Below are 19970 nucleotides of genomic sequence, written 5' to 3' on the forward strand. Positions count from 1 at the left end.
CTGCCCCCCGGCGCTGCCGCAGCGCACTCACCCCGGCACAGGCGCGCGCGCCCCCGGCCGCCCTGGCGCCCCGGCATCCTGCACCGCACGGGCGCCCGCCGCGGCGCGAACCTCACTCTGCAGACAGCCAGACAAAGCGCCTGCTCGCGGGCCCCTTCACCATCTCCCAGAGACTGGAGCCTTTGTCACATGTCGCTGGGCACCCTCCCCAGCACACCCACACATGCTCGCACACCCACACGTCCCTGCACCCACCGGCAGGGCCGGGCGCAAACCCGCACTGTTACTGGGACCCTCGCGTTCACAGACGCACGCTGAAGGTCATAACCGTTCTGCATCACCGAGTCACGTGGAGGGTCCCCAACAGGCACGGGGCTCGTTGGGGGGGCCGGGGCGGCGCCCCGGGCAGGGCTGCTGCGGGGTGGGGCCGACGGGCTCGGCCTCTGGGCAGGCGCCCCGCCCCCGCCGCCCCGCCCTGTCCCAGCCCCTCCCCGGCTTCCCCGCCCGCCGGGCCGGGCGCAGGGAGCCAGCCGGCCTCGCTTCGGAGTGTGCGGCGCGGAAGCCCGGTGTCCTCGCGCTCCTGCAGCCGCTCCCTCCTCCTCCGCCCCCGCGGGGCCAGCTCCCTGGGACAGCGGCCCAGGACGAGCTCCCCGAGAAAGGGACCCTGGTGTGAGGTGGGGGTGGCGCCCGCTTCCCACTTCAGAGAGCTGGGGCACCCTGGTCCCACTACCACTAGCCGTCTGCCCAGTTGGGAAACAAGTCACCCCCTCCCCTGTATCTTCTCATGCTCAGACTACCTAAACCCCGACCTTCCTGGTTCTCCTCCCTCCAGACCCGAGATCCCCAGAACCCAGGGGGACCGGAGACTGGAATTCTAATCCCGCCTGGCAAGTTAACCGCTGCGCCGCTTTGCTCATGTAGGCCGGGGTATTAATTGCGCGCACTCATGCACTTCTTGGGGGAGAGGCTTAACTCCTGGCAACTGGAAGCCTTTCTTACTCCTGCCACTCCCTGGGCCTCAGCTGTTGTGTTTGTGAAATGAAGGGTTGGATCCTGGCGCGGGTCAGCGCTGATGTGTGATGGCATCAGATATTTCTTTGTTCCGCTTCTCATCAAAAATGTTTTCATGCACTCTAAACATAGACGTTTATCCTTGCGTCTATCACGTGCCACCTCGTGCTGGGAGTTGGGGTATGTCAGGAGCCAGATGGGCCTGGTTCCTGCCCCATGGAGCTTCCGGTACAGAGGGGACGAAGGATGCCCAGTAGTTACAGAGGCGGAATGTACAGAAGGGAAGTGCAGGCTGGGACAGGGAGGCCTCTGGGGATCCTTCTTGCCCTTATGTGGCTCTAGGCTCTTTAGATGGTTTAAGTAGCTGTTTCCTTTCTCAAATGCCATGAGTTGGCCCAGTTGAAATGTCCCCATCTCTTTAGGAGGGACAGGGGCTAGGCTCAGAAGCAGACCTGCCACACCAGACAGGCACAAGGCATTCTTGACTGGGCCCCACTCTGCAGTGACGCCTGCAGGATGCTGGTGCAGGAGGCACCTTTCCTGTCCAGGTGATAGGAACCCTAAGGGGACAAGTGCACTCTCGAAGAGGTCCATGTTGCACCCTGAGTCCGTAATGAAGGTGCCAGCAGAACTTGGAATACATGGATTTGCTTTCTCCGAAGCAGAAGCCAGGGATGAAGCCACACAGCCACATGCCACGCTCACATGGAGTCCCAGCCATGTGGCCTCACAGTCATGGGGCGTCGCTTGCGGTGCTGGCTCCCAGGTCCTCGTGTAGCCTCTAGGTTATATTTGCCCTGCCCCAACCTCATGTTGTCACCCAGCCATTTAATTAGCAGAACTGAGGGCCCTTGTGCACAAAGCCCACAGATGCAAGTGCCTCAGACAGCATCCTGTCCCCAGAGCGCTCCCAGGCACGTGAGGGACACAGACGAGCACTGGATGATGGGCCTGGGGGGTGGCTCCAGCAGCTAATTCTACAGGGATGCACTAGAAAGAGGAGAGTACAAAGGCCTTCGAGTTCAGACATCCAGCAAGCATTTCCCAGGAGGGTGCAAGCGTGGAGGGTGAGAGCACACAGCGAGTCTGGCGTGGCCAGACGTGGCTATGATGAGGAAGGCCGGTGGAAGGGGTGGCCTGGAGATGGAGGAGAGGTCATAGGGTCTAGAGGCCATAGTAGGACCGTCCAGCTTGACCAGTGACATGGGAGGAGTGGGTGGTGTGCGTGCTGGGTGCAGGTTTTGGTAACTGAGTAGCTGGTGAGGCACCCGCCTAGGCCGAGGGGGACTGGGGCAGCAGGTGGGAAGCTGTTCTGGGACTTGCTGAGCTTCTGTGCGGGACATACAAGCAGAGATGCCCAGGAGGCCATTCTGCCTTTGGGTTTTGGCTCTAGGAATGGAAGCTGTCACTGGAGCTGCAGGCCCAGGATGAGGCCACCCAGGGTGGTGTGTGGTGTGGGAGGAAGCCCAGGGCAAGAGCGTCAGCGTGGGAGCATGTCCGCTGGACTTAGCCAGGAGGCGGCCACCTAGAGATGTCAGAGCGTGGGCTTGTGGGAGGTACGGGCCTCTTCCAAGAAGTGTGGCAGGGACAGAGAGAGGGTGGCTGCTCTAGGCCGTGGCTGCTGCAGGAAAGGCTTAGCCGTGTTCTGGGCTGTAGGGAGGAGAGGAGGTGTGTGTTTCCAGACCACTGAGGAGGTAGGAGAGGTGGCATTCAGCATGCATTTTGGGGTGGGCAGGGGTGGAGGGAGTGGGCTCAGCCCCTGACAGCTTAGGGGACTCCACCAGATGAGGGGAGGGTTGAGGGTTGAAGGATGGGGAAACGCCCCTTCGCACAGGGTGGCAACTTTGGCCTCTTCCCTTCTCCCTTTCCTGTCCGTGCTGCATGGTGACCCCCCACCTGCCTCTGTCCTGCAGACCAACATCCCCTTCCTGCAGAACGTGCTCAACAACCAGCAGTTCCTGGCAGGCACCGTGGACACCCAGTTCATAGACGAGAACCCAGAGCTGTTCCAGCTGCGGCCCGCACAGAACCGGGCCCAGAAGCTGCTACACTACCTCGGTCTGGCCCGAGACTGCCCTTCTCTGCCCTCCCAGATGCCTTGCTCCTGCTCCTGCCCCTGCCCCTTACCCCAGCCCTTTCGATGCACCCTCCCAGTTTACCCATCCTCCTTGCTCTTATTTGAGAAGCTCCCCTTTTCTATCCATGTGGCCCCCAACAAGTCCCCACTGCCTGGACCCAGGAGGGTCTGGCTTTGGAGAGGGCAGGGGCCAGTTGGAGGACTGGGTGTCCTGGAGGCATGCCCCACCCCCGAGCCCACCTACTCTCACTGCTGCTCTCAACTCAGACTCTGCCCCACCTGCCCTGACCCACTGCCCACTCTCTCCCTAGGACACGTCATGGTGAATGGTCCAACCACCCCAATCCCTATCAAGGCCAGTCCCAGCCCCATGGACCCCATTGTCCCTGCAGTGCCCATCGGTAGGTGAGATCCATTCTGCCAACTCATGGGAGAGACAGGAGGTTGTCACCTGCAGGATGGGTGTCAATGCCCCTGTCTGCCCTAGGCCCGCCTCCGGCCGGTTTCAGAGACATTCTGCTGCGGGAGGGGCCCGAAGGCTTCGCTCGAGCTGTGCGGAACCACCAGGGCCTGCTGCTGATGGACACGACCTTCAGGGATGCCCACCAGTCACTGCTGGCCACTCGTGTGCGCACCCATGACCTCAAGAAGATTGCGCCCTATGTCTCCCACAACTTCAGCAAGCTCTTCAGCATAGAGAACTGGGGAGGTAGGTTGGCCGGCTGGAATGTTGGCTAGTACCTGGCAGGAACTGCATACCCAGTGTGTGGCCAGCCCCAAAGGCCCAGGCCACTGGGGACAAGCTCAAGATGTTAACGTTGAGAAAACCAAAGTGTGAGCGCTGCAGAAAGCACAGTGTTTATTTGTTCAGTGAACACGGACTGGTGCCCACTCTGGGCAGGCCTGGTGCTGGGCTCACGTGAGGTTGCAGAGCTGAGACCCAGGCCCTGGGTGGGAGGCTCAGGGTCAGGGAGGAGGCGCCAGCCCGTTAGCTCACTGGAGCACAGGACTGGAGGGAGGAAGACGTGGGGGCCTTAAAGGGGACACAGAGAGGACACAAATGAGCCTGGTCCGCCCAGGAGATCAGCAAAGGGAAAACCTGTGGGGGTCAGAGCTGGGAACACGAGGCACCGCGAAGGTGAACAGGACCTGGTGTACTGGAGCTGCAAGCTCAGGCTGCAGGGCCTACTGGGGTCCCCAGGACCTGTGGAGCTGACCTGGGCCTCTCGGTCCCTGTGCAGGAGCCACGTTTGATGTTGCCATGCGCTTCCTGTATGAGTGCCCCTGGCGGCGGCTGCAGGAGCTGCGGGAGCTCATCCCCAACATCCCATTCCAGATGCTGCTGCGGGGGGCCAATGCTGTGGGCTACACCAATTACCCCGACAATGTGGTCTACAAGTGAGCCTGGGGTGGGGTGGGCAGACACTGCAAGGTGTGGCCCGGCGGGTACCAGGCCACATTGCAATGGCCTGCACTCCCTCGGAGGGCTCGGAACCAAGTCTTTCTGTGGTGACACTCAGCGGGGGCTGCTGTTTGGAAATGTTAGGAAGTGATTTGTAGCTGTAGAACCAGAAGGTTCTAGATCACCCTTTTTCACCCATGGGGAAGTGGAGGCCCTGAGGGGGCAGATGACTTGTCCTAGGCCACTCGGTATAGAGCTGGGGTTAGAACCCAGGCCTCAGGACTCCTCATTCAGTGCTCTCTCCCACAGTGCCACTCCTGTACAGAGCGCATCCCCCAGCCAATCCTCCAGGCCTGGGCAGACGCTACCTACGCTGCATGTGACTAGTGCAGGACCCGGCTCTGCCCAGGGCAGGCTGCCCTGGAAAAGGCCTTGTCCACGCTACTGTGTCCAGCTCACCCCGCCTGTGGATGCCACACCCAGATCTCGTTCCCCAGGGGCTGTGGGGTAGGCCGGGAAAGAACGTGCAGGGGACAGCATGTGGGACTCAGCCCTGGGCTCTCCCACCCACTCAGGTTCTGTGAGGTGGCCAAAGAGAACGGCATGGACGTCTTCCGGATCTTTGACTCTCTCAACTACTTGCCCAACATGCTGCTGGGCATGGAGGCAGCAGGCAGCGCGGGAGGCGTGGTGGAGGCCGCCATCTCGTACACGGGGGACGTGGCGGACCCCAGCCGCACCAAGTACTCGCTGCAGTACTACATGGGCTTGGCTGAAGAGCTGGTGCGAGCCGGCACCCACATCCTGTGCATCAAGGTGCTGGAGCCACTGTCCGCCCCCGCCGCGTCCTCCCCCCAGGCGCACACCATGCCCGCTCTTTACGGTCTCCTCTCTGCCCCATCCCCCCAGGACATGGCAGGGCTGCTGAAGCCAGCGGCCTGCACCATGCTGGTCAGCTCCCTCCGGGACCGTTTCCCTGACCTCCCGCTGCACATCCACACCCACGACACGTCAGGGGCAGGCGTGGCAGCCATGCTGGCCTGTGCCCAGGCTGGGGCTGATGTGGTGGACGTGGCAGCCGACTCCATGTCCGGGATGACCTCACAGCCCAGCATGGGGGCCCTGGTGGCCTGTACGCGAGGGACTCCCCTGGATACAGGTAGGAAGAACAATAGCCCACAACCATGCCCCTCTCAAAGCCACGGCCGCCACTGCTGTCAGCAGACGGGTTTACCTAGAACCCAGGCACCCCACCGTGGCCTTGCTGGCTCCTGTCACCTGAGCCTGAGGTGGGGCCTGAGCCAGCCCTGGGTCTGGGAGGAGGGCCGCGCGCCCCTGAGCCCTCCCCTGACGCTGGCCTCCCCGCAGAGGTGCCCCTGGAGCGAGTGTTTGACTACAGCGAGTACTGGGAGGGGGCGCGGGGACTGTACGCTGCCTTTGACTGCACGGCCACCATGAAGTCTGGCAACTCGGATGTGTACGAGAATGAGATCCCGGGGGGCCAGTACACCAACCTGCACTTCCAGGCCCACAGCATGGGGCTTGGCTCCAAGTTCAAGGAGGTCAAGAAGGCCTATGTGGAGGCCAACCAGATGCTGGGCGACCTCATCAAGGTGAGCCAGGCCCCGTCTCCTGCCTGACACACAGGCCTGTGTGCTCCTGCCTTGGGACCTCCATTAGGTGCCTGGCAGCCTAACCTGCAGGGGATCCTTCTCCTTAGGTGACACCCTCCTCCAAGATTGTGGGGGACCTGGCCCAGTTCATGGTACAGAATGGGTTGAGCCGGGCAGAGGCTGAAGCTCAGGCAGAAGAGCTGTCCTTCCCCCGCTCGGTGGTGGAGTTTCTGCAGGGCTACATTGGCATCCCCCATGGGGGGTTCCCTGAGCCCCTTCGCTCCAAGGTAGGAAAGGCCCAGCATGATGGGAAGGTGGGGTTTGGGTACAGGAATCAGGCCTGACCCTCTGCTTTGCTCCCCAGGTGCTGAAGGACCTGCCCAGGGTGGAGGGAAGGCCCGGAGCCTCCCTCCCGCCCCTTGATCTGCAGGCACTGGAGAAGGAGCTGATGGATCGGCACGGGGAGGAGGTGACCCCAGAAGATGTGCTCTCAGCAGCCATGTACCCGGACGTCTTTGCCCACTTCAAGGACTTCACTGCCACCTTTGGCCCCCTGGATAGTCTCAATACCCGCCTCTTCCTGCAGGGACCCAAAATTGCAGAGGAGTTTGAGGTCAGTGGCTCTGGCGCTGCCCACACTCCACGCCTCGCCCCTGCCCCAGAGCACCAGACTGTGGCTTGGCTGTCTCCCAGCCTAGCAAGCTTTGGGAGCAGAAAGGACCCTTGACATGAACAGTTACCTTCACAAGGGAAGAGCCAAGACCCAGGGTGGGGGACTGCCCTGTGGCCAGGGTCAGGGGGCTACTCTCCCAGACCTGCCCCCCAGCTCTGAGCCTCCAAGCCCTTCTTCCAGGTGGAGCTGGAGCGGGGCAAGACGCTGCACATCAAAGCCCTGGCTGTGAGCGACCTGAACCGGGCCGGCCAGAGGCAGGTCTTCTTTGAGCTCAACGGGCAGCTGCGGTCCATCCTGGTCAAGGACACCCAAGCCATGAAGGTGCGGCTCCCCCCAGGGCCAGCCAGGTGGTGGGGATGGGTTGGCTCTGCTGTGCCTCATGCCCGCTCTGTCCCGTCCGCAGGAGATGCACTTCCACCCCAAGGCCCTGAAGGATGTGAAGGGCCAGATTGGGGCACCCATGCCTGGGAAGGTGATAGACATCAAGGTGGCAGCAGGAGCCAAGGTGGCCAAGGGCCAGCCCCTGTGTGTGCTCAGTGCCATGAAGATGGAGACTGTGGTGACCTCACCCATGGAGGGCACTGTCCGCAAGGTCCACGTGACCAAGGACATGACACTAGAAGGTGACGACCTCATCCTGGAGATTGAGTGATCTTGCGCTAGACCAGAAGCCTGGCCATCCCCACCCCAAGCCTTCAACACAGCTGTGCTACCAGGGCAGGCCCAGACCAGCCAGTGCCTGCGGGCAGGAGGGCCTGGCCCTGGAGGTTTTGTCCTTAGCTGGACAGGAGAGAAGCCACCTGCAGCGGCCCATTCCCTTCAGCCATCTGTCCTTTCCCTACGGGTGGACAGTTTCTCACATACTCATTTCTTGCCAAATAGGAATCTCCTGCTCACTGGAGACTACAGGTGGTCCGAGGACCTGGGGGGAGGGTTTAGGGGTTCTACCTCCTGGAGGGGGGAGAGCAGAGATCTAAGTCCCAGGTCCTGGAAAATCTGCTTAATAAAAACTGGCTTTCCCTTCCATACTGGGTCCTGTGCAGCTCACCTCACCCCAGCGCTGCCCCCAGGCCATGCCACTCAAACCCCACATGGGTGGGGGGCAGGGTATATCTTCCTCTCTAGAGGGTAGCAAAGATGACAGGGTTCTGTTTTTCAGTCACTGCTAGATGCCTACTGTACATATACCCCAAAAGGACTTGCTGTTTCTGAGTCTTGCTTGGGGGATTGGGGATGTTCTAAGTACGTGACACCTGTTAACTCAGGAAATCAGCCTTTATCCATCTTATGGACACCAAAACCAGGTCATAGGAAGGTTAAATAATTTGTCCAGGACTCCACAGCTGTTAAGAGGCAGAGAGGGAGGAAACCCAGGCTGCAGGCAGACTCTCTTCCCAGCCACACTGCTCAGCTTTCTAAAACCCAGGGCCAACCTCTCACCTCGTTAGTTCAGGACTAAATGCAAACACAACCACCTTCTGGGCAGTGGGTGAAAACCTTGGGAGTGGTGATTCGGCAGAAGTTACTCTGAGCGCTCTGGCTGCGAGGGTGCTGGTGGGAGGTTAGAAGGGTCCCAGGTTCTCACCCTGTCCATCCGCACAACCTGAATCCTGAGCCTCAGCTCCCACTCCTGCGGGGGCCGGGGGTGACATTAACCCCACCTACACCACTACCCTCCTCCCCACAGGCAAGGTGAGGTGTGGCTGGTGAGAGGGGAAAGGCAGAGAAGGCAGCTCCTTAGCAGGGGCCGGGGCTGGGGCTGGTGGAAGAAACGCCAGACTCTGTGAGGAGGGGGAGGGACAGAACCGAGAGGCACCCCCCCGCCCCACGCAGCAGGACACACATCCCTGGCACCCAGCAAGCCTACCTGCCCAGTGCTCTGGGGTGGGCAAGTTGCAGGGGTCCCAGGCCTCTTCCTCTCTGGACCCTAAGATCCCAAATGTACCCTGTGGCCCCAACAGGCTGGGGGAGAGGAAAGCTCTCCAGGGAGGCAGGTGTGCGACGTTGCCCTTTAGATCCATGTGAATGTAGTTTAATCACAGCCAACCTGGGGGTGTCGTGGAGAAGTAACCACCAACCTCAAGAAAGGGGACTTGGGCCAACCTCCTTCTTGAGTCTGGAATGGGACCTAAAAGGATAAAACTGTTTCAAGAATCAATTTTTTTTTTAAAGCCCTGGGTGGGAGAATGAGAACCATTCTAAAAATGAAGCCAGTAGGTAGAACACTAATCCGTTCTAAGCAAGAATCCTGAGCTGCCTATCACTGGGCAGAGCCCCCCCCACCCCGGGGCTGCCAGCGCTGTTCTGAGCTCATCCAGGGGCAGAGGTCTGAGTGGCAGAAGCAGAAAAGCCTCTAGTCCTGTGTCACTCCACGTAGGTTCCTCTCGCATTCTGGACCTATTTCCTCTTGTGTAAAATGAGCCTGGTAGACTGTGGAGGTCCTGCTGGAGGCCTCGGGCAGAGGACACAAGCTGGAGGTTCCACCACCGGGGTCAGGGCCATGGCTCTCACTCCCTGGCCCTGTAGCCAAGGCACAGGCCCCAGGATGAGCTGGGCTCACGCTTGGTACCTGCAGTCTCAGACCCACCCATGCTAGGACTTGGAGCCCGGCTCAGGAAAGAGGAAGCCACAAGCCCATGACAGCCAGAGACCCATGCTCAAGGTAGCTGGGACAGGTGGTGGGCACAATTCCAAGAACTGCCTGGAGTCCTCACACAAGACCCCAAATACAGACTGACTCCCAAAGATCCAAGGCCAAGTTACCCAAGTTAAATCTCTTTAATATCCCAATACAAAGTCCTGATGCAAAAAGACAACAAGAAAACCCTGGGAAGTTGTTGGGGGAGGGGTTTTATAAATAAAAAACCCCCAGCAGCTTTTCAGAGGCAGAGGGGGGCAGAGGAGCTAAGAGAAGCAGCAGTCCAAAGTGAGGAAGGGCATGTGTGGTTCCTGGGACCTGCCCCTTGTCCCCTCACTCCAAGCTGTTCCTCAATCCCCTTTTAAGAGGGGCTGCACCCTTTGGATATTTGCTCCTTTCTCTGGTCCCTGGGATTCAACTAGCTCTGGCTTCGATCCCCTACAAAAATTCCTGAGATCTCGGGGACCCCAGCCAGCCCCTCCCCTGCAGTACCCCTTGATGGGGAGGGGCTCGGGGGCCTGTGAGAGTTCATAGGAGTGTACACAGGAGTGAAGGTCAGGAGCACAGGGGAGCCTTTGAGTCTCCTGTCCGCTCCAAAAGCACACAAAGGGGAAGGCTGCCATAGAGCTTGGGGTCCGTGAGGGGCTGGAGCAGAAGCAGGAAGAGTCCCACGCCCAGGGCATAGCCTGCCAGCAGGGGCCGCCTCTGCGGGTGCTCCAGGGCCGCACAGACGGCAGGGAAGCCCATGTAATTGCAGAAGGAGTGGCAGAGAACCGGCCCAATCAGGTGTCCTGGGGAGGGGAGACAGAGCAACTCATGGAGCAGCCCGACCACCTCCTCGGGCCCTTCCAGGGCAAGTGCCCCTCATCCCCTGAAACAGGAGATCTGCACCCCACCCTGCCACCCAATCCACCCACATACCATGGTCTCTGCTGCTTCCCACCTCTCAGACCTCACCAGGCCGAGTGCCCTGGCTCGGCCTGTATCAAGGACTGTGGTGGAAGAACTTGTCACGCCTAGCATAAACAGTATTCCCATTCTCCCACCCGCTTCTGTGGGCCCCTGAGCCCTGGGGGACCCGTGAGAGACTGAGGACCAACCTGTGCGGATGAAGAGGAAAGCAGTGTAGGCACCGAAGACAGCTGTGTAGGAGAACTGGAACGCTGGAGACGGGAGGCTGTGAGTGACCACACCTGCACGCCCTTCCTGCCCCAGCACTGCATACCCACCAGCCAGAGACTATCCCCTTCCCCCTGGGGCAGTGGCTGCCGGCCTACCTACAGCTGTCCTCTGCATCCCAACTCCCATGGTCAGTGGCCCCTCCAATACCACAGCCCTCTCCTCCCAATTCTTTCTCCAGAGTGCCCGGCAGAGACGCCCACACACACCCTAGCCCAGGACTGCCCCAGGCAAGTTCTCCAGGACTCACCTGCAGACAGGAAGATGCTCCCTACACTGCTCTGGCGGAAACGCAGCTGCTCAATAATGTGGTGAAAATGGGCTGGGAAGAAAGTGAAAACCACGTCACGTGCCTCCCAGCCTTCCCTCTATGCCCACTCCTCGCCCCAAGTCCCATTCTTAGCTCTCACACTGAGAACATCTTAGCAGGACCAAGTTGGCCAGACTCACCAACTCCAAAGAAGAGTGGGCAGGTGAACACAGCAGGGCCCAGACCCGTGCATGGTGCTAACATGGGCAACATACAGGCCCGGAACACCAGCTCCTCTGTCAGGGGTGCGATCACTTGGTTCCGCAGCCAACGCATGTCTGTGAGGCAGCGGGCCCAGGAGCGGGGGGCTGGAAAAGGCATTCAGGACAAGCAGTGAGTGACTAGCTACACAACAATGAGACATAGCTCCCTAAGGACCCCTCTCCCACGATTTTACTCGGGGCAAACTCAGGCATCAATATTCTTGGGAACGGGGTTGGTGGGAGGTGGGAGGACAGTCGAACTTCGTTCATTAGACCCAGCATAAAGCACTTTTTTTTTTAGGAGACTGCGGTCTCACTCTGCTGCCCAGGCCGGTCTCGAATTCCTGGCCTTAAGTGATCCTCCTGCCTCACCCTCCCAAGTTGCTGGAATTACTGGTGTGAGCCACTGCACCTGGCTACAAAACAATGTCTTAAGACAACTGAAAGGATGGCATTAGAAGCCTACGCAGGCAGGGTATCCTGGTAGTAAACAGACATCAAAATCTAACCAAGACCAGCTCTGGTTTGGGGAGGCAGGAGGCTTTGCTTTCTGGACCACACCAAGTACTGCTGCGGGTCCCCAGGGGTCACCTTGGACATCAAGAACCAACTCCTAGAGGCCATCTGGCTCTATGTTTCCATTTTACTGATGAGGAAACATACCCAGAGATGACAGCTCATGTCTCATGTCCAGATTACACCATGAGCCCACTGATTCCCTTTCCCCATTGTCCCAGAGTGTGCCTACTTTTCCCCTCACCTTGAAGGACTCACCTAGGACAACCTTCAACCCATTTGCCAGGTCACAGGGACAATCCATAGAAAGCTGCATCAGTGGGCCCAGGAAAAGGATCTGGGGTCAGAAAAACAGGAGAGATCAAAGGAAAGACTTCCATCATAGTCTACTGCCCTTGCCCAAACCTTTGACCTTGGCCAGCCTTGTGAGACTTCAAGCTTCCTTTCTCAGCGAGGATTTCCAACCCAAGAATACCCGAGGGCCCCAGAGCCGTATCACAATTCCTGTCTCCCATCAGCGGAAAACCAGACACACCAAGATAAGAAAAAAAAGTCCACGAAAAACGCATGATGCTAACAAAGACCAGAGAAGGACAAAGCGGGAGCACTCACCATGGTCAGCAGCAGGGGCAGCAGTGCCGCGGGGAAAATGCCCTCCAGCCTGAAGCCCATCAGGGTGAGCAGGGATGTGCCTGGCTGAGCCACAGGAAAGGAGGCATCAGTCTTGCTCCCTCCCCCCAAGACCCCGAGGTCTCTCCAGTTGCCCTGTGCCCCGCATCCTTCCCACCTGGATGCCCGTGAGTTCCCTCCAGAGCAGCACGCAGAGGGGCGAGAGACTGGACACCACCAGGACACTGGTGAAGCGCCGCTTGATGACGGCGGGGTGGTCCCTAGGGAGGGGCAGTAAGTTCAGGGGGCCCGCAGCCGCCTGTCAGTGCGGCCCCGCCCCCGGCTCGCCCGAGCTCCGCCCCAGCCCCGCCTCTCGGGGGCGCGGGATCCGGCCGCGCGCGCAGCCCCCGCACCTGGGCAGCTCGCTCTTCCAGACGTAGAGGCTGCCGACGTAGGAGCAGGCGAGGCTAAGGCAGGAGAACACGGACACCCAGCAGCACAGCCCGGGGCCCGGGCCGCCCAGCGCCGCCGACTCGGGCTGCCGCTCCGGCCGCGACACCGACAGCAGGCGCAGCCCGTCCCCGCCCAGCGCCGCCATCGCGCCCGCACCCGCGGCGCGCACCAGTGACGTAGCCCCGAGGAAGCGCAGGTGACGTCGGGCGGCGCGCGGCCCCGCCCCGCCCCCAACACGCAAGCGCACGCGGAGGCGCGTAGCAGCTTTATTGAAGGACTCGCTACAGCGGCGGCGGGACTGGCGGGACTCGCGGGAGGGGACCGGCTCAGGACCCAGGGCCGGGACTCAGCCACTCGGACAGGTTGGAGACCTCCTGCAGCCACAGCGCGTCCTGCGGGAGCAAAGGGGGCCGGGGTGAGGACCTCGGCAGCGGCCTGGCGCCGCCCTCCCTCCCCCGCCGCGTTACCTCCAGGCCTCTCCCGGGACTCGCGCCTGGCGCCGGGGCCCTGGCGTGGGTCGCGCGGGCCTCCCCTCCGCTAGGGGTGAGGGAAGCCGCAGTGGGCTCCGGGCGGCGCGGGGCGGCCTCCGACGGACTCGGGGCCCTGGCAGGGCGGAGAGCTCGCGTCTTCTCGCCCTGGCGGAGGCGGCCGCTCGTGAGCCTCTTGGTTTCCGCTGGCCCGCTGGTCTCTAGGAGAAAACAAGCCCACTTCATCTTAGTCCCACGGTACCAGAAAGACCCTTGGGGGCAGAGGGGCTCCTCCGTCTGCACCCCTGTCATCAGGTCCTGTCCGGATCAAAACCCTGCAGCTCTAGGGCCTTCGGGAGCAGGGAGGCTGCAGAATGGCTTCAGGGCCTCCCTGCCCCCACAGCCTAACCTGGGAAGCGGCATCTGGGATCGTACTGAACCCTCACTTGGGGGCTCACGCCACTCATTCACGTTCCGCACGCATCCTGCCTGGAGTCCGCCCAAGCTCCTTCCTCCCGCCTGTGATCCTCACCCCCGACCCCTGCCCACGTCGGCCTCGCCTTCCTCTCTCTTTGTGGCTCGCGTTGCTTTAGGCAGTGCCCATAGGCAGCTTTCCTACACTTAAGTGATGCACTTGTGCAAGTTAAGGGATAGATTCTTCCTGAGCAGGTCCTGGGAATGTAGCTCAAGAGAAGCTCACAGGTGCAGGAGGGATGCAGACCTGTGTACAAAGCCCAGGGTTAGAACAGAGAAGGAAGCTGTTAACCTTCTCTGGAGGTGAAGAAAGATTTCCCCGAGGAGATAACCTGAGCTGGGTTTTGAGGAATGAAGAGAAACATGCCAGACAAGAGAAAGAAACGGAATTCCTTGCTGAAAGTTATGCACATAAACTTTATGCAAAGTCATAAAAGCATAAAACAACATCCTACATAAAAGGCAAGGTTGGGGGATCCTGGGAGATGAATCTGAAGGGGTTAATAGGAATCAGAGAAGGCTAAGAAACAAGAGTTTTATCGGTAAGGAAGTAGGAAGCCAATGAAGAGTTTTAAGTACTGGAGAGAGAGAGAGAGAGTTAATTTTGTATTTTACAAAGATCATTCTGTCAAAGTTGAGGCTTCCATCAGACTTGAGGCAGGAAGACCTTAAGAGCCCAGGAGAGTGAAGGCATCACCAGGAGTCAAAATCTCCACCAGGCCCAATCAGCAGGCCTTGGTGACCGATTGGATGTGGGACATGAATGAGAAGCCTCTTGAATGAATCCAAGATATCAGATGGGAAAAACTGGATAGACAGTGGTGCTATTAATCATGACCAAGACTAAAGTAAGAGGAGCCAAATTTGGCGTGTGTGTGCAGAGGGCGCTGTATGGGGAGAGAGGAAGTTGAGGTACCAATGGGACCTCCATGGAGAGCTGCCCAGTGAGCAGATGAATCTCCCATCCGGCACTTGGGAGGCCTGTGTTGGTCATGCCACTTTGGGAATCTTGAGCCCAGAGGCAGTGGTCCATAGCTGGGGTGGAAGACAGCTAGGGAGGAAGTGCAGGATGAACAATAGTTAGGGAGGACCAGGAGGAGGAACTAGGTGAGTCCTGGTCTTTAACAAATTCTGCAAATAGTTCAGAATGAAGATAAATGCACAATTTGGTAATTAAGAGGCCTTCCCGAATGAGAGATTTTGCAGTTTCAGAGGCCACAGGGAAGCAAGTGCCCTGCATTAGGGAGAGAATGAGAGGAAGAAAGGGAGACAGGGTGCATGCACCTTGGGTTATTTTTTTGTTTTGTTTTTTCCAGGGGGTCACCCAGGCTGGAGTGCAGTGGCACTATCATTGCCCAGTGCATCCTCCAACTCCCGAATCAAGCAGTCCTCTTGCCTCAGGCTCCTATCTTAGCCTCCCAAGTATGTGGGACTACAGGCATGCACCACTACCCCTGGCTCTGCAGCTTGCATTTTTAAGAACCCTGGCTGAGATAGGATGGAGGGAGATTGAGGATACATGGAGGAAGTTCAAGGTCATAGGAGATTTTCTTTTGAAGAAATGGGTAATTGACTTGCTGAGGAGAGCTGAAGATAAAGAAGTGATAACTGATACAAATAGGTCCTGAGGAAACAGGAAGAATAATGCTACCCTAAGCCTTAGAGGGCCACTAATGAGGTTCTGCAGTGGGAGGAGTACAAGTTGGGTGAGTTTACTGAGAAAAGAGATGAGTAAGTGTAAAGTGGGAGGCTAAGTCAGGAGCGGAGGTGGGGTAGATTTTTGAAAGAATGGAGTAGCCCCTGAGTAGACAGGGCCTGGAAGACAAGGGAAAGGACTGGCAAACCAAAGGCTCCTCAGTGAATGGACCACGGATGGGTGGTGGCATCAACACAGTATTTTGGTGATTTTTTTCAGTAGAGCTGCCTGTGTGGGGCATAAGATGGATGCCAATGAGAACTGCAGGTTTACAGGGCAGAACAGCCCAAGCTGTCTGGCTGGGGGTTCCATCTAGATTTTAAGGCTCATGTCGCGCAGTGGAGAAAGCATGGGCTGTGGAGGCAGCAGGCTGAGACTCAGCTCCTGCTGTGCGCTGTGCGTGTCTCACTTGTGAGGATCAGTGCTGCCCACCCCACAAGCTCACTGTAAGGACTAAATGAGATAAGGTCTGTGGAAAAGCCCAGCATCTCCCAGGGTCCACGGAAGTTGCTGAATTAAATGTTAATTTTCTTCCTTATAAAGGAAGGTATTTATTCTTTTGTCTCTCCTCACTGCATAAAGACTGACTTGTATGTGGTATGGTATACTTCCATTTTTAAAAACATCCACATCTAAATTTTAAAAAAATAGACTCTTTGCTTTATATGAGCCTTCACTGCAGGATTCTTTTCAGTAGCAACAGCTCTACAACTTTTAAAATATGGTTCAATTGACAGAATGATTCAGGAATACATCTTAGGACCAAGCATAAACAACATGCAGCATGTTGTTTTTATGACCCTGGAAAGGGACGTACCAACAAAGCATAGGTGCTTACGTCACAATCCCCACCTTCCCTCAAGCCCAGATACTATTTTGTCCAAAGGACTCAGGACCTATAGGAGGGCATCCCTGCTAATTTGGCTCTTTCAGAGACAGACCAGGTTTGAATTCTGGCTCTGTCATTTCCTGGCTTGTGGCCTTGGGTAAGCTTATTGACATCCCTGGGCCTCAATTTCCTCCTCTGTCAAATGAGAATAATAATAGTACCTACACCTCAAAGGATTGTTTTGAGAACTAAGAGCATTAATACATTTTAAAAGCTCAGAATAGGGCCTGGCACTCACCAGTGACTGTGAGAGCTGCTGTCACCCTGCTGCTGTTTATGTGGTGTGGAGAAAGGACTTCAGTATAACGGCTGTCACGTAACACACCCTGATACTTCCCCATGCTACATATCAAGGTTGAGGTGGTGCTGTACCCAGGAGCAGCCTCCAGAGCCCAAAGCAGAGTCGCAACCAAAACAGGGAGCTGCAGTGTCAACACTAATGATCAAGAGAAGATGTGAAGGAACCTACTGGATTCATGGCCCAAAATCTACTTGTCCACCCACACTTGCCCCATCACGTGCTATCTGTAACCCGTACAAGCTGTACCAGAAATCTCTAGTCATGTCCTACCGTCTTGGGGAGCGAATTCCTGCTGCTGCCTGGAAGACACCGCCCCCCCCGGGGGGGGTCTTCCCAGTGGCAGCAGCAGGACATTGCTGCAGTAGAAAGTGCAGTGGAATAGTTTGAAAGCTGATGTCATGTTTTTTACTTTTCCAGCTTCAATTTAGGGCTCACCTGAAAAGCTAAAACCTTACCTGCAAGGAGCGCCGGGTTGGTGTTGTCCTGTGCATCCTCAGTGCTCTGAGCTGAATCCTTTTTCTCTGAGGTCAGCTGCTAAAAAAAAAATAGAAGTTCTAAGTGAGTTTTGCAGGAGCATGAACGAGCCCTGGTGAATCAGGAGTGGTCCTGGTAGCTTCATTGACCTCATGGGGCTGTCCTTCCTCACCTGGAATTCCCTCTTAACTCTGTCCTGGCTCATGAATCCCCCATTCAGCCTCCTGCCTCGAGGCTTCCTTCTTACGTGGACCCTTCTGCAGCTCTCTGGCACTCCCAGCATATCCTTCGAACATCAGTCACTTTGCTGCCTGCCTCGCTGCTCGGGCTCTGAAGTCTGCCGGCATGCCCATGTTTGTCACTCCATGTGCATGTGCCCATTTTCTACACCATAAATCCCTTGAAAGGTATGGCTCATCATGCCTTTGTCTTTTCACAGGCAGAGTGCCTTACACAGGGTAAGTGCTCAACAAATGACTATTTAATAAAGTCACACCTGGGAAGTCACAAGGCACATTGTGTAGTCATCTGCAGCCTGACAGCCCTGCCACACTAGTTTCAATTTGGACAGTTACTAAGACTAGAACCCCATCCTTCCAGCCCCTCTTTTGTCTTTTCAAGAATAAAAATTTGTAAAAATAGATACCCTCTTCATCAAAATTAAAAATTTGTGCTTCAAAGGACACTATGACAAAAGTGAAAAGTCAGCCTACAAGAATGGGAGAAAATATTTGCAAATTATATCTGTTAAGGTAATTTTATCCAGAATAAAGAACTTGTAACAATAACAACCCAATTATAGAATGGACAAAGGATTTGGTTTTTTAAAAATTTTATTTACTTATTTATTTATTTATTTATTTTTGAGACAGAGTGTCACCCTGTGCCTGGGCTAGAGTGCCGTGGTGTCAGCCTAGCTCACAGCAGCCTCAAATTCCTGGTCTCAAGTGATCCTCCTGCCTCAGCCTCCCAAGTAGCTGGGACTACAGGCATGCGCCACCATGCCCGGCTAATTTTTTCTCTATATTTTTAGTTATCCAGCATATTTCTTTCTATTTTTAGTAGAGACAGGGTCTCGTTCTTGCCCAGGCTGGTCTCTAATTCCTGAGCTCAAATGATCCTCCCGCCTCGGCCTACCGGAGTGCTAGGATTATAGGTGAGCCACTGCACCCAGCCTGGACAAAGAATTTGAATAGATACGTCTCCAAAGAAGATACACAAATGGCCTATAAGCACATGACAAGATGCTCAAGATCAGTATTCATTAGGGAAATGCAAATCAAAGCCACTGTGAGATATTATTAAGATTTCATACCCTCTAAGATGGCAGTAGTAATAGCAACTGTTGATGGGAATATGGAGAAATTGGAACCATCATACAGTGCTGGTAGGAAGCTAAAATGGTGCAGCCACTGTGGAAATTTCCTCAAAAAGGTAAAACATAGTGTTATTGTATGATTTGGCGATTCCACTCCTAGATACATACCCAAGAGAATTACAAATGTATGATGTCCACACAAAAATGTTCAGAGCAGCATTATTCATAACAGCCAAAAAGTGGGGAAAAACTAAAGTGTTCATCAGCCAGTGAATGGATAAACAAAATGTGGTCTATCTATACAACGGAATATTATTCAGCCATAAAATGAATGAAGGATTATTACATGCTACAACATGGATGAACCTTGGAAACATGCTAAATGAAAGAAGTGACATAAAGGCCACATACTGTATGGTTCCATTTATATGAAATATCCAGAATAGGCAAATCCATAGAGAAGGAAATTAGATTAGTGGTTACCAGGGGCTGGAGGGAGAGGGGAACCGGGATTAACTGCTAAAGGTACTGCTAATGGTGTGATGGCACTTTCTGGAACTTAGTGGCGATGGCTGCACAATACCGTGAATATACTTAAAACCACTGAATTGGACACATTAAAATGGTAAATTCTGTGGTATATGAATTCTATCTCAACAAATAGGTCTTCTGTCACATATTATTTACCAAAACAAGCTTTAATTTCTGAAGTTAATTACATTCCAACAAACCTTGAAGGGGCAAAGATGGCCCTAAAGTTGTGAAGAAAGAAATGGTATTAGGAAATTTTCTAAATTTTTTTTTCTTTGAGAGAAAACTTTTTTTAATACTTTTGGTTGGAAAATCTCATGTAATAGATAAACCTTTCTCCTATCTTGAAATCAGTCTTGCCAAGGAATCCCCCGCATTGAGATATACAGCTCTGAGTCCTGTGGAAGCCTTTCGCACCCTTGATTCATCACCTGATCCTGCAGATGAGACAGCCCTGTCTTTGGGATACACCTCCTTGGACTTACCACTCTACAGGACATTTAATTCTAGTTTAACCTCTGGCAAACACCTAGAAAACTACCTCCCTGTTACTGTTCCTGCTCATTCTGGGTTTAAGTTCTCTGTCCCTACATACATCTGTGATACTTAAGTCCTAGAGCAGTGGTCCACAACCTTTTTGGCACCAGGGACTGGTTTCATGGAAGACAATTTTTCCACAGACCCAGGGATAGGGGGTGGAAATGGTGAGTGATGGAGAGCTGCTGTAAATACAGATGAAGCTTTGCTTGCTCAACTGCCACTCACCTCCTGCTGTGTGGTTGGGTTCCTAACCGGCCATGGACTGGTACCAGTCCCAGGCCCCAGGGTTGGGGACAGCAGCCCTAGAGTACTATCTTGCCCACTCCCCTTCCTTGGCCCACTGTCTCTGTTCGAACACCCAGACTTAAAATCTCCACTTCTGGCTGTGTGTGGTGGTACATGTGTGTAGTTTCAACTACCCAGGAGGCTGAGGCAGGAGGATCACTTGAGCCCAGGAGTTTGAGGCTATGGTGTGCTATGATTGCACCTGCAACTAGCCACTGCACTCCAGCCTGGGTGACAGGAGGAGACTCTGTCTCTAAAAAAAGAAACTCCATTCCTTTACAACCTTTCCCTGAATAAACTCTATAAAACTT

General features: G+C 55.8%; 3 protein-coding genes across 11 annotated transcripts in view; 1 reads left to right on the forward strand and 2 right to left on the reverse strand.

The window, feature by feature from the left end:
- PC (pyruvate carboxylase) overlaps positions 1–7802 on the forward strand; it is a 97871-nt gene extending 90069 nt beyond the window's left edge. For all 6 annotated transcript variants that reach the window (XM_045558374.1, XM_045558372.1, XM_045558371.1 and 3 more), the window contains 11 exons: positions 2925–3069; positions 3400–3489; positions 3576–3797; positions 4330–4486; positions 5066–5306; positions 5400–5649; positions 5859–6103; positions 6211–6390; positions 6468–6716; positions 6957–7097; positions 7180–7802. In XM_045558374.1, the coding sequence (XP_045414330.1) occupies positions 2925–3069; positions 3400–3489; positions 3576–3797; positions 4330–4486; positions 5066–5306; positions 5400–5649; positions 5859–6103; positions 6211–6390; positions 6468–6716; positions 6957–7097; positions 7180–7428 (2169 nt within the window). In that variant the 3' untranslated portion in view covers positions 7429–7802. The remainder of the gene's footprint in view (positions 1–2924; positions 3070–3399; positions 3490–3575; positions 3798–4329; positions 4487–5065; positions 5307–5399; positions 5650–5858; positions 6104–6210; positions 6391–6467; positions 6717–6956; positions 7098–7179) is intronic.
- Positions 7803–8032: 230 nt separating this feature from the next.
- On the reverse strand, positions 8033–12868 carry RCE1 (Ras converting CAAX endopeptidase 1). 4 transcript variants are annotated; one of them, XR_006736543.1, is made up of 9 exons: positions 12645–12856; positions 12410–12512; positions 12235–12318; positions 11881–11959; positions 11044–11211; positions 10844–10915; positions 10515–10577; positions 8644–8904; positions 8033–8327 (listed from the first exon to the last, which is right to left on the reverse strand). XR_006736543.1 is itself a non-coding variant. In XM_045558379.1 (8 exons), the coding sequence occupies exons 1-8, from the start codon at positions 12827–12829 to the stop codon at positions 8813–8815; spliced, it is 846 nt and encodes a 281-aa protein (XP_045414335.1). In that variant the 5' UTR covers positions 12830–12856; the 3' UTR covers positions 8033–8812. The 4 variants fall into 4 exon arrangements, 3 of the variants coding, with proteins under 3 accessions (XP_045414335.1, XP_045414334.1, XP_045414336.1); XM_045558379.1 differs by having other exon boundaries at positions 8033–8904; XM_045558378.1 differs by lacking the exons at positions 8033–8327; positions 8644–8904 and adding an exon at positions 9536–10205 and having other exon boundaries at positions 12645–12868.
- An 83-nt stretch (positions 12869–12951) lies between these two features.
- The window catches only part of C7H11orf80 (chromosome 7 C11orf80 homolog), a 76260-nt gene continuing 69241 nt past the window's right edge, over positions 12952–19970 (reverse strand). Inside the window, exons 14-16 of the mRNA XM_045558381.1 lie at positions 16967–17042; positions 13152–13372; positions 12952–13076 (exon numbers count right to left, since the gene is read on the reverse strand). Coding sequence (XP_045414337.1) covers positions 13011–13076; positions 13152–13372; positions 16967–17042 — 363 coding nt within the window. The 3' untranslated portion in view covers positions 12952–13010. The remainder of the gene's footprint in view (positions 13077–13151; positions 13373–16966; positions 17043–19970) is intronic.

This window comes from Lemur catta, chromosome 7 (genome assembly GCF_020740605.2).
Source record: "Lemur catta isolate mLemCat1 chromosome 7, mLemCat1.pri, whole genome shotgun sequence".
In the NCBI taxonomy this organism is placed as follows: domain Eukaryota; kingdom Metazoa; phylum Chordata; class Mammalia; order Primates; family Lemuridae; genus Lemur; species Lemur catta.

Bases quoted from the DNA above. Each gene is read 5' to 3' on its own strand.
- RCE1 (XM_045558378.1), bottom strand. From the start codon at position 12,829: ATGGCGGCGCTGGGCGGGGACGGGCTGCGCCTGCTGTCGGTGTCGCGG. The intron at 11,212-11,880 runs GTGAGTCCTTCA...TGCCTTTTCCAG, and splicing joins TGGGTTGAAGGTTGTCCTAG to CCCCCCGCTCCTGGGCCCGC. The intron at 10,916-11,043 runs GTGAGTCTGGCC...CTTTCTTCCCAG, and splicing joins CCCACTCTTCTTTGGAGTTG to CCCATTTTCACCACATTATT.